Source organism: Carcharodon carcharias, chromosome 17 (genome assembly GCF_017639515.1).
Source record: "Carcharodon carcharias isolate sCarCar2 chromosome 17, sCarCar2.pri, whole genome shotgun sequence".
Classification (NCBI taxonomy): domain Eukaryota; kingdom Metazoa; phylum Chordata; class Chondrichthyes; order Lamniformes; family Lamnidae; genus Carcharodon; species Carcharodon carcharias.
In genome coordinates this window covers 95,184,946-95,200,203 of record NC_054483.1, presented here as the reverse complement: position 1 = coordinate 95,200,203, position 15,258 = coordinate 95,184,946, and the positions used below count along the sequence as shown (strand labels likewise).

General features: G+C 44.1%; 1 protein-coding gene across 7 annotated transcripts in view; it reads left to right on the top strand.

Annotated features, from left to right (window-relative positions):
- Positions 1–15,258, top strand: part of ide (insulin-degrading enzyme) — a 133,205-nt gene that overhangs the window by 18,624 nt on the left and 99,323 nt on the right. For all 7 annotated transcript variants that reach the window (XM_041209437.1, XM_041209436.1, XM_041209435.1 and 4 more), the window contains 2 exons: positions 6,520–6,642; positions 14,870–14,982. In XM_041209437.1, the coding sequence (XP_041065371.1) occupies positions 6,520–6,642; positions 14,870–14,982 (236 nt within the window). The remainder of the gene's footprint in view (positions 1–6,519; positions 6,643–14,869; positions 14,983–15,258) is intronic.

Below are 15,258 nucleotides of genomic sequence, written 5' to 3'. Positions count from 1 at the left end.
AAGAGTATCCTTCCTCAGATAAGGAGACCAAAACTGTACACAATATTCCAGGTGTGGTCTCACCAAGGCCCTGTATAATTGTAGCAAGACATCCCTGCTGCTGTACTCTAATCCTCTCGCTATGAAGGCCAACATACCATTTTCTGCCATTACCGCCTGCTGCACCTGCCTGCTTACCTTCAGAGACTGGTGTACGAGGACATCCAGGTCTTGTTGCACACTCCCCTCTCTCAATTTATAGCCATTCAGGCAATAATCTGTCTTCCTGTTTTTGCTACCAAAGTGGATAACCTCACATTTATCCACATACTGCACCAGCCATGCATTTGCCCACTTACTCAGCTTGTCCAAATCACACCTGAAGCATCTCTACATCCTCCTCATCTCACCCTCCCACCCAGCTTTGTGTCATCTGCAAATTTGGAGATATTACATTTAGCTCCCTCATCTAAATCATTAATATATATTGTGAATAGCTGGGGTCCCAGCACCGATCCCTGCGGTACCTCACTAGTCACTGCCCGCCATTCGGGGAAAAAGACCCATTTATTCCAACTCTTTGTTTCCAGTCTGACAATCAGTTTTCTATTCATCTCAATATATTACCTCCAGTTCCATGCGCTTTAATTTTACACGTTAATCTGTTATGTGGGACTTTGTCAAAAGTCTTCTGAAAGTCCAAATAAACTGCATCCACTGGCTCCCCCTCATCAACTCTACTAGTTACATCCTTCAAAAATTCCAGTAGATTTGTCAAGCATGATTTCCCTTTTGTAAATCCATGCTGACTGTCCGATTCTGCCACTGTTTTCCACGTGCTCGGCTATTAAATCTTTTATCATGGACTCCAGAATTTTCCCCACTACCAACATCAGGCTGACTGGTCTATAGTTCTCTGTTTTCTCTCTACCTCCCTTTTTTAAATAGTGGGGTTACATTAGCTACCCTCCAATCTGTAGGAACTGTTCCAGAGTCTATAGAATCTCGGAAAATGACCACCAATGCATCTGCTATTTCTCGGGCCACTTAAGTACCCTGGGATGTAGATTATCAGGCCCTGGGGATTTATCGGCCTTCAATCCCATCAATTTCCCCAACACCATTTCCCTACTAATACTGGTTTCTTTCAGTTCCTCCCTCTCTCTAAACCCTGTGTTCCCCAACATCTCTGGTATGTTATTTGTGTCCTCCTTTGTGAAGACAGAACTAAAGTATGTATTTAGTTGGTCAGCTATTTCTTTGTTCCCCATTATAAATTTCTGTTCCTGTTTGTAAGGGACCTACATTTGTCTTCACCAATCTTTTTCTCTTTGCATACTTACGGAAACTTTTACAGTTAGTTTTTATGTTCCCTGCAAGCTTATTCTTGTATTCTATTTTTCCCCTTCATAATCAATCTCTTGGTCTTCCTTTGCTGAATTCTAAACTGTTCCCAATCCTCAAGTCTTTTTTAGCTAATTTGTATGCCTCTTCCTCGGATCTAATACTATCTCTAATTTCCCCTGTTAGCAATGGTTTGGCCACCTTTCCTGTTTTAATTTTGAGCCAGACAGGAATAACCAATTGTTGCAGTTCACCCATGTGCTCTTTGAATGTTTGCCATTGCCTATCCACTGCCATCCCTTTAAGTAATGTTTCCCAATCCATCATAGCCAACTTGCGCCCCATACCATTGTAGTTTCCTTTATTAAGATTCGGGACCCTAGTCTCAGAATCAACTACGTCACTCTCCATCTTGATGAAGAATTCTATCATATTATGGTCGCTCATTCCCCAAGGGGCCTTGCACAACTAGATTGCTGATTATTCCTTTCTCATTACACAGTACCCAGTTGAGGATGGCCTGTTCTCTCACTGGTTCCTCAATGTATTGTCCCAAAAACCATCCCGTATACACTCCCAGGAATTCCTCCTCTATGTTATTGTTACTAATTTGTTAAAATAGATTGGGGAAATCTATATGCAGATTAAAGTCACCCATAATTACAGATGTTCCTTTATTGCATGTGTCTTTAAATTCCTATTTAATGCCATTCCCAACATCAATCCCCGGACTGGTCCCAATGTCCCAGGAATCTGAAACCCTCCCCCTCATCATCTCTCCAGCCACGTATTTATCTGATAAATCCTGCTGTTTCCACTCTGACCAGCACGTGGCACTGGTAGTACTGCTGAGGTCACTACCTTTTGAGGTCCTACTGTTCAATTTACTTCCTAACTCCCCATATTCTGCTTTTAGGACCTCATCCCTTTTTTTTAACCTATGTCGTTTGTACCAATGTGTACCACGACCACTTCAGAATCCCTTGTAGCTGCTCTGAGACATCCTTGACCCTAGCACCAGGGAGGCAACTTATCATCCTGGAGTCTCTTTTGTGACCACAAACGCCTATCTTTTCCCCTTACAGTTGAATCCCCTATAACTATTGCATTCCTGCACTTTTTACTCCTCCCTTGTGCAGCGGAGTCAACCATGGCGCAACAAATTTGGCTGTTGTTACTTTCCCCTGAGAGGCCATTCCCCTCAACAGTATCCAAAGCAGCATATCTGCTGCAAGGGAATAGCCACAGGAGATTTCTGCACTGCCTGCCTTGTCCTCTTGCTCCGCCTGGTGGTCATCCATTCCCTTCCTGCCTGTGGACTCTTAACCTGTGGTGTGACCACCTCTCTATTCGTGCTATCCATGATACACTCTGCCTCGCGGATGCTCCACAGTGTCCCAGCTGCCGCTCCAGCTCCGGTACCCGGGCTTCCAGGAGCTGCAGCTGGAGACACTTCCCACACACATGCAGGCTCCGGGCACTGGAAATGTTCCCAGCTTACCATGTAGAGCAGGAGGAGCACGTCTCGGCTTTGAGCTCTTCTGCCATGACTTACCCATTTTAAATTAAACCTTTTGGAAGATACTTAATATCAAATAATGTCAATTACTCTAGGGCCCTTCTTCCCTGCCCCTCATTGTTACAGAATATAGCTCTGACAAATGATGAACTGCAAAATAAGACCTTTAAAAACCAAGCAATAGAAGTAGTAAATACTTACCCGACCGTACTCATGGTTCTCAAAGGATCACCTCGTTCCCTCCTCACCGAACTTCCAAAGCAGTACTCCAGTGCAGACTGTGATGCTGACTGCAAGACACTTTTCCCAGACCACTTCACAGCAATGCTGACTGCAGGGCACTCTTCCCAGATGGGTAAGGTTAAGAAGGTTTCTCCTCCTCAAAGGTTCTCTCCCCACTTGTCACCAGCTCAGTGTGGCCTTTAGAGCTTGATGAGTAGGATGCCACCAACCCACTTTTAGTAATGGATATTCAAATCCCCCACACACACTACATTCTGTACCCTTGCCATCCTCAATGCTGCTTTCAAATGGCATTAACTTGGAAGAGCATCTGCTGAGGGAAGGTGGTAATTAGTAATCCGCTGGAGGTTTCCTTGCCTATGTTTGACATGATGCCTTGAGACTTCATGGGGCCTGGAGTCAATATTGAATACTCCCAGGGCCACTCACTCCTGACTGTAAACCACTGTGCCACCACTTCTGGTGGCTTTGTCCTGCTGGTAGGGCAGGACATAACCAGGGGTGGGAATAGAAGAGTTTGGGATATTTGTTTGTAAGGTATGATTCAATGAGTATGACTGTGTCAGACTGTTTGACTTGCCTGTGGGACAGCTGTCTGAATTTTGGCAGAAGTTCCCAGCTGTTCGTAAGGAGGATTTTGCAGGGTTGATTGGGCAGGCCTTTGTTGTTTCTGGTGTCCAGGTTGATACCAGGTGGTCCATCTGGTTTTCTTCAACTTTTCTGTAGCACTTTAATACAACTGAGTGGCTTGCTGGCCATTTTGGAGGGCAATTAAAAGTCAACCACAGTGTTGTAGCTCTAAAGTCACGCACAGGTCACACTGAAAGTGAAGGTACATAAACAAATAAGAAATGGGAGCAGGAGAAGACCTTGTGGCCTGTCTTTGCCATTCATTATGATCATGGCTGATCTTGGGCTTCAACTCTGCTTTCCTGACTGTTCCTCATATCCCTTGACTCCTTGATCTCAGCCTTAAATATATTCAATGATGGTGCATCCACAAATCCTCTGGGGTAGAGAATTCCAAAAATTCACAGCCCTTTTGAGTGAAACATTTTCTCACCTCAGCCCTAAATATCCTGAAACAATGCCCCTTCATTATAGATTCCCCAGCCAGGAGAAACAGCATCTTGGTATCTACCTTGTCAAACCCCTTCAGGATCTTAAATATTTCAACAAGGTTACTTCTCATTCTTCTAAAGTCCAGAGAATATAGACCCAATTTTTACTCAGCTTCTCATCATAGGTCAACCTTCTCATCCCAGAGACCAATATAATGAACCTTTTGCTGTACTGCTTCCAATGCAAACATATCTTTAAATATGGAGACTAAAATTGCACACAGTATCCCAGGTGTGGTCTCACCAAAGCCCTGTAGAATTGTAGCATGACTTCTTTATTCATATACTTCAATCCCCTCACAATAAAGGCCAAGATGCCATTTACTTTCCCAATTATTTGCTGTACTTTATGCTAGCTTTTCGTGTGCCTTGTTCAAATGCACCCAAGTCTCTCTGAACATCAACATTGACAAGTTTTTGCTTTTCTATTCTTACGACCACGTTATTATCCATCTACCACCTTTGTCCACTCACTCAACCTGTCTATATCACCTTGAAGCCTCTTTGTGGTCACATCAAGCTCCTTGCAGCTTCCATTTCCACCTAGCTTTGTATCATCAGCAAACTCGGTACATTACGCCCTGTCTCTTCACCTGAGAGAGAGAGCAGGAAATGGAGTTAGATTAATTTGAATGGTGGTAGGTTTTTGTGGAGCTTCAACACTAGTACAGACTGGTTGAGCCAAAAGGCCTGTTTTGTGCTGTAATTCTCTGTATAAAACATGTATCTGAAACTTGGACCTCCGAGGCAATGAATTATAAAGTTTTTTAAAAAAAAATCACTTAAAGCCACTTTTCCTGGTGTGGGCTGAAATCACTAACATTTTAGTTAATAGCTGGATGTCCTGTGACACAACACTCATTACAATATAGTATATCAAATTTTCAGGTTGAAGTGACAGAGCAGCTGCCCGCTTCTAGCTTGCTTTTCAAAATTAAGTGTGACATTCATTCTTGAAACAGTGGAGTTGGTGCTCGTTTGGAGCATAAATGCTGACATAGGCCAACAAATACTTTTTTTCCCTTGTATGTTGGCTTTAAAATCTATTGACATTGACTGGCACTGAAGTTGACTCTGGAGATTTCCTTGGCCTGATTGTTATGCTTCTGGCTGAAGAAAAGTGAGAGTTGGAGGAAAAAGACTTTTTGTACCTGTATTGCCCTTGGCAGAAAATGCTATAGTTCAGCAAAGCTGCTTACATATATTGGTTTGCTTGATATTATCACCCACTTGATATTCTCAGCTTTGTGGTCACAACCTAATGAAATTGAAGTTGGAGTAGCTCAATGCTGACACCTTGTGCATTTGGAATTAGCTAAATACCGTAGTACTATTTTTAATACAACATGTACTCAGTGGGTAGTCTGACTTTAGGGGAGAATGGACTGGAGATCTCATGACAACACTCCAGTTCTCTGACCTGCATTCCCTTCAAATTCATACTGTACCTTTTTTATTGGAAGGTCAGGGTCAATGGACTGGGTTTTGGGTTAATCTTTGAGTGTCAATAGCTGTGTTGGATGCAAAAATAACTGGTTTGGTGTTTAAATGTAATTTTCACCGCAGTTTCGCTTTTTTAACTGGATTATTGTTTTTACACACAATTGCAGTACCTTGCTTTATGTTTACCTTTTACATTGTCAGTTGTGCTAAGTTGGTGACACTCTTGAATCTGAGTCAAAAGTTTGGGCCTTCAAGCTCCAATCCAGGACTTGGGCTGAAAAATCAAGGCTGACATCCAGTGCAGTATTGAGAGGGTGCTGCACTGTGGAAGTTCATCAGTTCTGATGAAAGGTCATTGACCTGAAAAATTAACTGTTTTTCTCTCCACAGATGCTGCCAGACCTGCAAACATTTACGGCATTTTCTATTTTCAGATTTCCAGCTCTACGGTACTTTGCTCTTGAGCTCTGTTTAGAAAGATTAGCACTGTAGGGGGAATTAATTGCCTGAGAGAGTGCTTAATTTAGTTACTTTGACCTCCTGAGACCTGAAACTGCAATATATAACAACAGTCTCTTATATGTACTGAAATTATAGTGTTATTTAGAGTTCTCAAACTTTAGCAACAAGTTTGCAGCTCCCTTTTTTTGGAAACCTTTTTCAAATGTGAAACCAGATGTTGACATGTAAACCCAAACAATAACCAGCTTCTTACAAAAATAGAACACAGGCTGAGCAATGGGACTCGAAACATTAACTGTATTTCTCTCTGCAGATGCTGTCAGACCTGAGTTTTTCCAGCTATTTTTGTTTGAGCAATGAGCTAATTTGTTAGACTGCTTAAAACTATCTCTCCATTTTCAATATTAGGCAACAAACTCACCTTGGAAACTAGACCAGCAGAGATGGGCTTAGATGTACGACAAGAACTCCTGAAGTTCCATTCAACTAATTATTCATCAAACCTGATGGCTCTCTGTGTCCTAGGGAGAGGCAAGTATTGTACTGGGTAAAACTTTTGTGAATATGTAATTCTTTATCTTGCATTGCATTTTATCTGTTACTCTGGAAAAAAATATTTTGAAATATGATCACTGGACCATTGAGCTGTTCACACAGCATAATTGATAGTTAATAGAGTATTTGGTAACTCTGTTGAGCAACCAAGTTACAAGGTCACTTTTCTGTCCAACACTGGAACCTTAGTTATCCAGAGATCTAGAGACAAAGCTCTCTCTTTGTCATTTTAGACTGCTAGGCAACATATCATCCCACAATGCAAAGAAGAAAGCAAGCTATCTGGAGTTAAGGGATCTGCGAAGAAAGATAAAACTTTGAAAATAATTTACTTCGATATTTTATCACTGAGGTATTTCAGCACAGAGTTCCTGCTTCATTCTAGATTGAGAGTGAGAACAAAAGTCACACGTCTATTAGCATTTTAAAGTTATATTTAGTCTCATAGTGCATTTTTAACATTGCCTTTAGACCACTAATTGGTGGATAAAATTTGATTAAAGTAACACTTGAGAAGGAAACCAACTGCTGAATATGTATGGTTCTACATTAGGGAGTGAATATAGATTTGAGATCAGTTGTACTGCTAATTTACAGCAGTCAAGATTTAAACAAACATCCTTGCTTATCACATTATTTATTGACATTTTTAAGAATTGTGTATAAGTTCGATACCTGACAAGTTGACTCTAGCAAGTTCTTTGTATGCAAGTAAATAGCTTACAGCAGACAGTAAATGCTATGTGGATTAATGTAAATTTTAATTTCTGCAGCAAACAGTCTCCATTATACAAATGAATGGATCAAGTTGAGAGGAGATTGGATGCAGGTTTTAAAATGTTATGGATTTTAATGGAATAAATAAGGATTAAACCAATTTCTTGTTGTAGTGAGGGGTCCTGTCACCTGAGGGAGTGACCTTGGGACAAATTTCTTGTCTTGTTGTAAATGACATTGACTGTTCCAATGCTGTTCCTGGTTGGCCTCCCAACTTCCACCATACATAAACTTGAGCTCATCCAAAACTGTCTGTGTCCTAACTCACACATCAAGTTATATTCACCCCTCACCCATGTGCTCACTGATCTACATTGGTTCCTTATCCTGCGACCCTTTTTTTAAAAGAAAATCTCTCATCCTTGTTTTCAAATCCCTCCTGGCGTTGCTGCGCCCTATTTCTGCAATATCCTCCAAACTACAACTCTCTGAGATATCTTCAATCCTCTAGTTCAACCTCTTGCGCACATCCTCATCTTTTATTTTTAAATTGCTCCACATTGGTGGCCGTGCCTTCAACTGCTTGGGTGCTCAACTTGGGAGTTCTTGGGCTAAACCTCCTCGACCTCTGATTCCTTCTTTAAGACACACTCTTTTAAAGTTACCTGTTTGACTAAGCTTTTGATCATTTACCATATCTCCTTATTTGGCTTTCTTTGGTCATGCTCCCTGAGTGCCTTGGGATGTTTTACTATGTCAAAGGTGTTTTATGAATCAAATTTGTCATTAAAACATGGAATGCTTTACCACAGGGGTAGTTAAGTAGAGACCATTGCATCTTCTAAGGGGAAGAAAAGGTACAAGACTATAGGGAGAGAGTGGTACAATGAAAGTTGTTTTGGATTGCAAAAAAACTGACACAATGGTTTGAATGGCTGCCTTTATTACAATACAGCAAGGAGGCTTATTTGGAGCTTAAACACCAGCATGGACCCGCATGCTGACTGGCTTGTTTCTGTGCTGTAAAATTCTAAGTCTATGGTTTTATCGAGGATTCTAATATTCTGATGAGAGATTATGATAGCTGCGAAGTTTCTTGAGGCAGCAAGGCATATTTGTAGGTAATCAGCAGTAATATTTGTTAGAAAGTAACAAAAACCAGCAGAACAGCCTGTAAATCATGTTCTTTGGTAATTATTTATGGGAACTGATATGCATTGTGGAAATCCTGTATCAAGTACTTGCTAATTTACTTTTGACAAGACATCTGAAATACTCTATGAAATAAGAAAACTTGCAATTGATTTGCCTGCTGGTGCAGTTTACTACTATAAAAATTAATCTACTTTTCCTCTCTTTGGATTTAATTGTTAGTCGAACTGGTCTCTAGCCAGTAAGTTGAATGCTTTAATGTAGTAGGGAAGAGGCCATAGCCTGCACTGGAGACCATCTGAAGGGATGAATGTTTGTTTTCCCTTTCCAATTTTTTTTTGTTGTAAAATTAATCATAATCATCTGAGCTGCCCACAGTTTCTTGTTGTGCCTTTTGTTTTGAGTATTTGAACTTAATTGAAAGATTGCCAGCACTTCTCAAAAGGACAATTCCATTGATGTGTGCAACACAGAGGATTTGTTGTCAGATGTTGGAGTTATCTAACTTATTCCCCTTTTGTGTGGATTTGAGTTTTGGAGCAAATCAGTATTTTCAATTAATTGATACAATTAATTGAACTTATTTTTATTTGCGTTTAGTTTTTGAATAAAATAAATAGTTATGGATTCCGAAATCCAAGTGACATTTAAAGTTAGATTTTATACACTACAGTCCAGCCATTTCCAAAGCCAGCTAATTAGTGTTAATACCCCAAAAGTTTGTTCCTAAGACTTATCATAGTATTACTGTAACTTTTTTTAAGAAAAGCCAAAAAAAGAACAAAAATGAATTTTGTTACTTTTGATATCCATCTTTTGGGGCCTGGCTGGGAGCAAGTGAAACTCCCAGCATTGACAGAAATGGCATTGAAACTTGGCATCCATTGCAAGTTGTTGTTCTGCAAGTTGAGTTACTTCTGGCAGATCATTAATAGTTTTGAGGATTTGTTTTGCTTCCTTAGCACTGTCATAATGCACAAATTTCTACCGTGGGGTGGGGTTGATGGGAAAGACTTTTAATCTTGTGAAAATACCATGAGTCACATTTTAAAGTGGAAATTAAGTTTGAAAAGAGTACCTTTTTTTGTTTAAAGAACAACTCCTTCCCACCTCGCTACATTAAAGTAACACTCAGAAGATTTTACTTTAATTCTTGTGTAACATTTCAGTCTCTTATGGCAACTTGGATCAGACCTTTGCCCTGCTGGGCCACTGTAGTGATGTCAGTGATTAGGGTACTGTGATCAATTAATTCCATAGTAAGTAATGAGAACAATGTCTTTAGACCAGCTCAACTGTGGGTGGAAATTTCCGTGCCCGCTGGTGGCGAGCATGATAGGTGGTGTGAGCAGATAAGCTGGTAGGATCGGTTTCTCCAAGGCAGGTCGCCACTCAGCTCACCAACAGTAGGCTGCGTTTCCCGCCATCGGTCGTTGGGAACCTCATTGTAATACATCAGCAGACCATCCCGCCAGACTCTTGCACCCCAGCTGGATCATCCAACCATGTCTGCAGGAAAGCATGCTGATGTGTTTCACAACAGCACAGGCGATGTGCACTTGGCAGCCTGGACTGTGGTGAACTGGCGGTGGGTGCACAGCAACATTCTGCAGAGCTCACCAGGATCGCCTGTTGCTTTGCAGGCTTCAAGGGCACTGGGGAAGTCGGGGTGAAGTGCTGCCCTACCCCTGAGGTGACTTGGGAGGGAGGGGGGTTGGGGGTCGATGCAGTGGCCACACATTCAGAAACCTGTAGAAAGTGACCATTCCTCTGCAACTGAGATAGTTCAGGCCAGCCACATTAACATGACCAGGATTGGGCTCCTTGCTTATCTGCTCACTCAAGCAACGCAGAGGCTTCTAAATGCCACCAAGTTCTCCAGAGCTCTTCCACCCAGCACAGACTGCAAATTTACGAGTACTTCAGTGGACTGGAGAGCAGTTGGTCTGCACAAGTTGTACAATCTCCTCGCTAAAGCTGGCTATGTAGCAGTTACTGCTAGAGGCACTTATAGCCCCTTGCAATGTCAACATCCTGGTTTGTACCAGTCTCCCCCATGGTTCAAGCTAACAGGGCAGCCATACAGCGCTCTAATCTCTGGCCATCCATGTGGTGGTGGTCAGCACTTTCCGGGAAGTGTTAAGGGCTATTACTTTTGACCAGAGCAGGTTCTTAGTACACCCATGCTAACCACATGTCTCTTTCATCCTGCAGGAGTACATCAGGATTATGGAGCTTGGTGAACTAGCTGTATGCCTGATGGCCTACACAGTGCAAAGAAGACAGAGGAGAGAGCGACTGAGGCTCTTGGCTGCGCAGAGGCAGGAGCAGCAACCTCAGTAAGAAGGGGCGGCTGGGGCTCCTGCACACGCCACCCAAGCGCCACAGCGAGCTGTCGCTGGTCGTCACTCAGGGTCTATTGACGCGCCTTTCATTCCTGCAGAAAACTGCGCATATCTAGGGAACTGGTTGGGAACTGGTCACTCACATCTGCCAGCTACTGCAGGATTTGATGCCACAGGGATATGGAGGGCATCCACTGCCAGTGGTTGTGAAAGTTACCATGGTGCTCAATTTCTATGCCAGTGGCTCCTTTCAGGGCTTCACAGGTGTCCTCCTGGGATCTCTCAAGCCTCCACCCACAAATGCATCCATGAGGTCACGGGTGCCATCTTTGCAAGGGCACACCACTTTGTGCATTTCACCCGAGATCAGGATAGCCAGGATGCAAGAGTGATTGGATTTGCCCAGATCTCGGGATTCCCACAGTTGCAGGACGCAATTGACTGCACTCATGTGGTGCTCTGATCTCAGCGCAATGCGGTGGACTACATCAACTGCAAGGGCTTCCATTTGCTGAATTTGCAGCTGGTGTGCGACCGCCAGAAATGCAGGCGTGTGCACGATGCCTACATCCTCAGTCGGTCACAGATCTCTGGAGTCTTCCAAAGTCCATAGAAGCTGCGGGGATGGCTCCTTGGGGATGAGGGCTATCTGCAATGGCCGTGGCTGATGATACCCGTGTAGCAGCTTCAGAATGCAGCAGAGTGATGGTATAACGAGGCTCGTACTATAGCTCACAACTTGGTGGATGGAGCAAACCATTGGGATGCTGACAATGAGGTTCCGGTGCCTTGATCGGTCTGGTGGAGCCCTTCAATACAGTCCGCAGACGGTTTCATGCATCGTCATCACCTGCTGCACCCTTGACAACCTGGCGCTCCAACGGGGAGGTGAACCGGCTGAAGAGATGGAGGAGCTGCATGTCTCCTCCAGTGAGGAGGACGCCGACAGGGTTGAGGCTGAGGAGGCCCTCGGAGGTGGTGATGACGGGATGAGGCACTCGCACTGGGTAGACGAGGCAGGTGCACTTGGGACGCCTTCATAGCTGCCAGATTTATGGAGGATGATAACATGCAGTGAGGTCAACCCATAATTCCTCACATTGCATTTGTGAACATTTGACTCCAGTCTGGCTTATTGCAGCACGAATACCCTCTGAGAATGCTCCTGTCATAGAGCTGCGATGGAGGCCCTAATAGTCACTTGATTGCAGGAGGATGATGTCAACATGCAGCGAGGATGCTCCATAAATCTCTCAGCCTCTGAGAAAGCCTGACTCCTGTCTGGCTGAGGGCAACTTGCTTGTGTTCAGTAATCAAGGTCATATAGAGACTCAGCCATGAAAAGCATCTAATGCTTTGTCTGCGTTCAGCACCTGAGTCCTTTGGGAGCTGGAGCACAGCATCAGTGGTCACAGATGCCGAAGAGATTGGGGCCAGCCCCACCTTAAAAGTGCTGAGAGCATACCAAGAGAATGAGAACTCTGTGATGCCTGCCCAATACATCCTGGCAGCAATGAAGAGCATCACAGAGGTGCAGGCATCAGTACTGTCTCCAGGGAGTGTGAGACTGGGCTATCACTTTGGTCAGAAGGCTGCACAGCACAGAGAAGAGGCCCTGGACTGAGACACCTGCCTTTATCTTGTGCAGAAAGGTTTCACAGCTGAGTGACAAGAACATTGGCTCATCACATAAAGGAGCCATAGGCAAGGGGACATTCTGGGGAGTTTATTGACAACAGTGAACAGTATGTGTAAGTGATTAACACCCGTGACCAGGCTGTGTAGTTAATTCTCCTTAACTGTCCTAACCCTGCTGCTATGTCTTTGTCCTCCTTGGATGTCTGCAGCAGAGATGGAGGCAGCCTGCTGACTGCGACGCTCTGTCTGTTGTGACTTTGGCGAGCATCCTCCTGGAGGTCTGAGACTTGGACGGCCCCAGTCTGCTTTCAGGGTCCTGCTGTATGGCAGTGGCACCCTCCTCAGCCTCTGGAGCTAGAGCTGCTGAGATCACAGGAAGAGGGGAGTTGCATGGGCCAGACACTCTTGGAGTCACCTGGATGGTTGGGCCTGGAGTGTGCACCTGTGGATCATCCTCCCTATGGGTGCCCTAGGCTGACTCCTTGAGGAGCAGGTGTAGCTGGAGTGAAATTGAGCTGCCTGGCAGCCCCCTCGCGTAAACACTGTTGGGGACCAACTATGGCATCAGCGATGGAGTTGAGCCCACGCAGCAGTGCAGGAGCAAAGTCATGGACAAAGGTCTCCATGGCAGCTGCCATCCTACCAGCACTGACCTCTGTGCGTAGGCATGCTGGTACTATCACCTCAGAATGAAGGCAGACGGACTCCTCCATCATATCTTGCAACCTGGAGAGTGCAGCAGACATTACTTTCTAATGTTCCTGAGCTTGCCTTTGCAGCTCCAGCAACTGTAACATGAACGAGCCCAGAGACTCATCATCTGACTTGGACTTGGCAAATTTCTGGCCTCCAGCAATCCTTCAAGTGCTGGACACCTAGGATGTCTCTGCCCCACCTGCAGTGGATCAGACAGTGTGATGTGCTCAACAGATTGTGATCCCAAGGATAATCTAAAGCTAGGTCTCTGCGCTGGTGGAGGGTGTGGGTGAGTGCTTTAACAAGACTTCAGGGAAGGTGCCTCCAGATTCTTCTTCAGCGGTCTCCTTTGGGGCTTGATTGGAGGCCCTAGGTCATGGACTCTGTTGGCTGTTTGGCAGATTTGCATGCGAAAGCAAAGAGAAATAATCAGTGCATGGCAGTGGCCTGTGAAAGAGGACACATCACTTATGGCATGGTTGCCTGATGGATGTTGTACTGCTGGATCCTTACTTGGTAGAGCAGTGCAGACCTCACCATTAGCACAGGACCAGTCCAGATTTTCACCAGCCAGCTGGATTGCTTTGTTTTCAAAGCATGAGGACCTTGATTTTAGGCCTTCGCCACTGGTCTGCAACCTCCCTCTTGTTGTGTGCCAGCTTATCCTGCATGGATAGAGATGGAGGAAGTGCAAGCAGGACGCCTGCTGGGCCAGATGGCAAGTATGCTTGGTCTGTGTGGGTGTTGAGTGATCCCATGCACAGGATGAGTACAATGACGATGAGTATGAGAGAGAGAGAATGGTGATGTCCCTTGAACTGGCAATGGGTGAGGGCCCTATGGATGTGTGCTAGTTTTGAACGTGAGAGTTGTGATGAAAAGAGTGACTTCTCCTGGCAGAACGGAGGAGATCATATATCCTCTTGCGGCACTGAGTGGCTGCCCTCTTAAGGGCGTTGGCGCTGACCACTGCTTCCCAAGCCAGATTGGTCACGCTGCCCACCCTGTGGCCAGAGCCAGGATACAGGACATCCCAACGGGCCTCCACGACATCCAGCATTCTCTCCAGGAACCTGTCATTAAACCAGCCGGCTGCAGTCGTCTTGCCTTTTTGAGGACTATGCCTCCTGGGCAACAGTGGTGAGCTGGAAGCAATGAGCGCTATGCTTGCGGCTGATCTTTAAACATGGCACCAGACATGATGTGATGGCGTGTGGGTTAATTTGGAGCCTGCCTGCCATGGAAATGGTGTGTTTACCGGGAGTGGATAAATAATTAAGTGGGCTCAGTGTGGTATGGTGTGAAAACCCACCATTGCCATCGGCAGGCAGCATACCATTTTACCCGCCTGCTACCGCACTTAGTGCAAATTTGGGTAAATTCTGCCCTGAGATACTGAGAAACTATATGGCTATTAGGGGAAGTAGGTTTTTTTGGTTTTGTGCATTTTTTTTTTGTTTGGATAAACTTCTCGCTCTGGATTCGTAGTTTCTGCTAATAATAGATAACCTTTAAAATGGATAGTTAAAGCTAAGCAGTATGGCTGCAACTGACCTGGTTTTTTTATATATAGCAGCTGTCACATGATACAACTTGGAGCTTCATGTTAACAGTGTAAATGTGATTTATGTTCAAAGCATCTATATTGGTTCCAGAATCCTTGGATGAGCTGACTGACCTGGTGGTAAAGCTGTTCGCTGAGGTGGAGAACAAATGTTTACCTGTCCCTGAATATACTGAGCATCCTTTCCAAGAAGAGCACCTTAAGGTAATTGTATTTTTTTTCTTCTTTGTAAACTTTCCCAGCTATTGAACATTGAAGATCTGTAAGAAAATAAATTCAATCAGCAAACTTTACAGTTATGATTGGACAAGGGCATTTTTTAGTTTGCTTCACAGAATTCTGAAACTTATGGACTGAAGCTTGGGGTTTTGTGTATAATTTTCAATACAGTTTGCAAAATAGGTAGAGATTGGTTGTAACTAATATTTAGTAGAGAATTTCAAAGTCACAAAGCTAAAAAGATGTTCTGTATTAATGTGA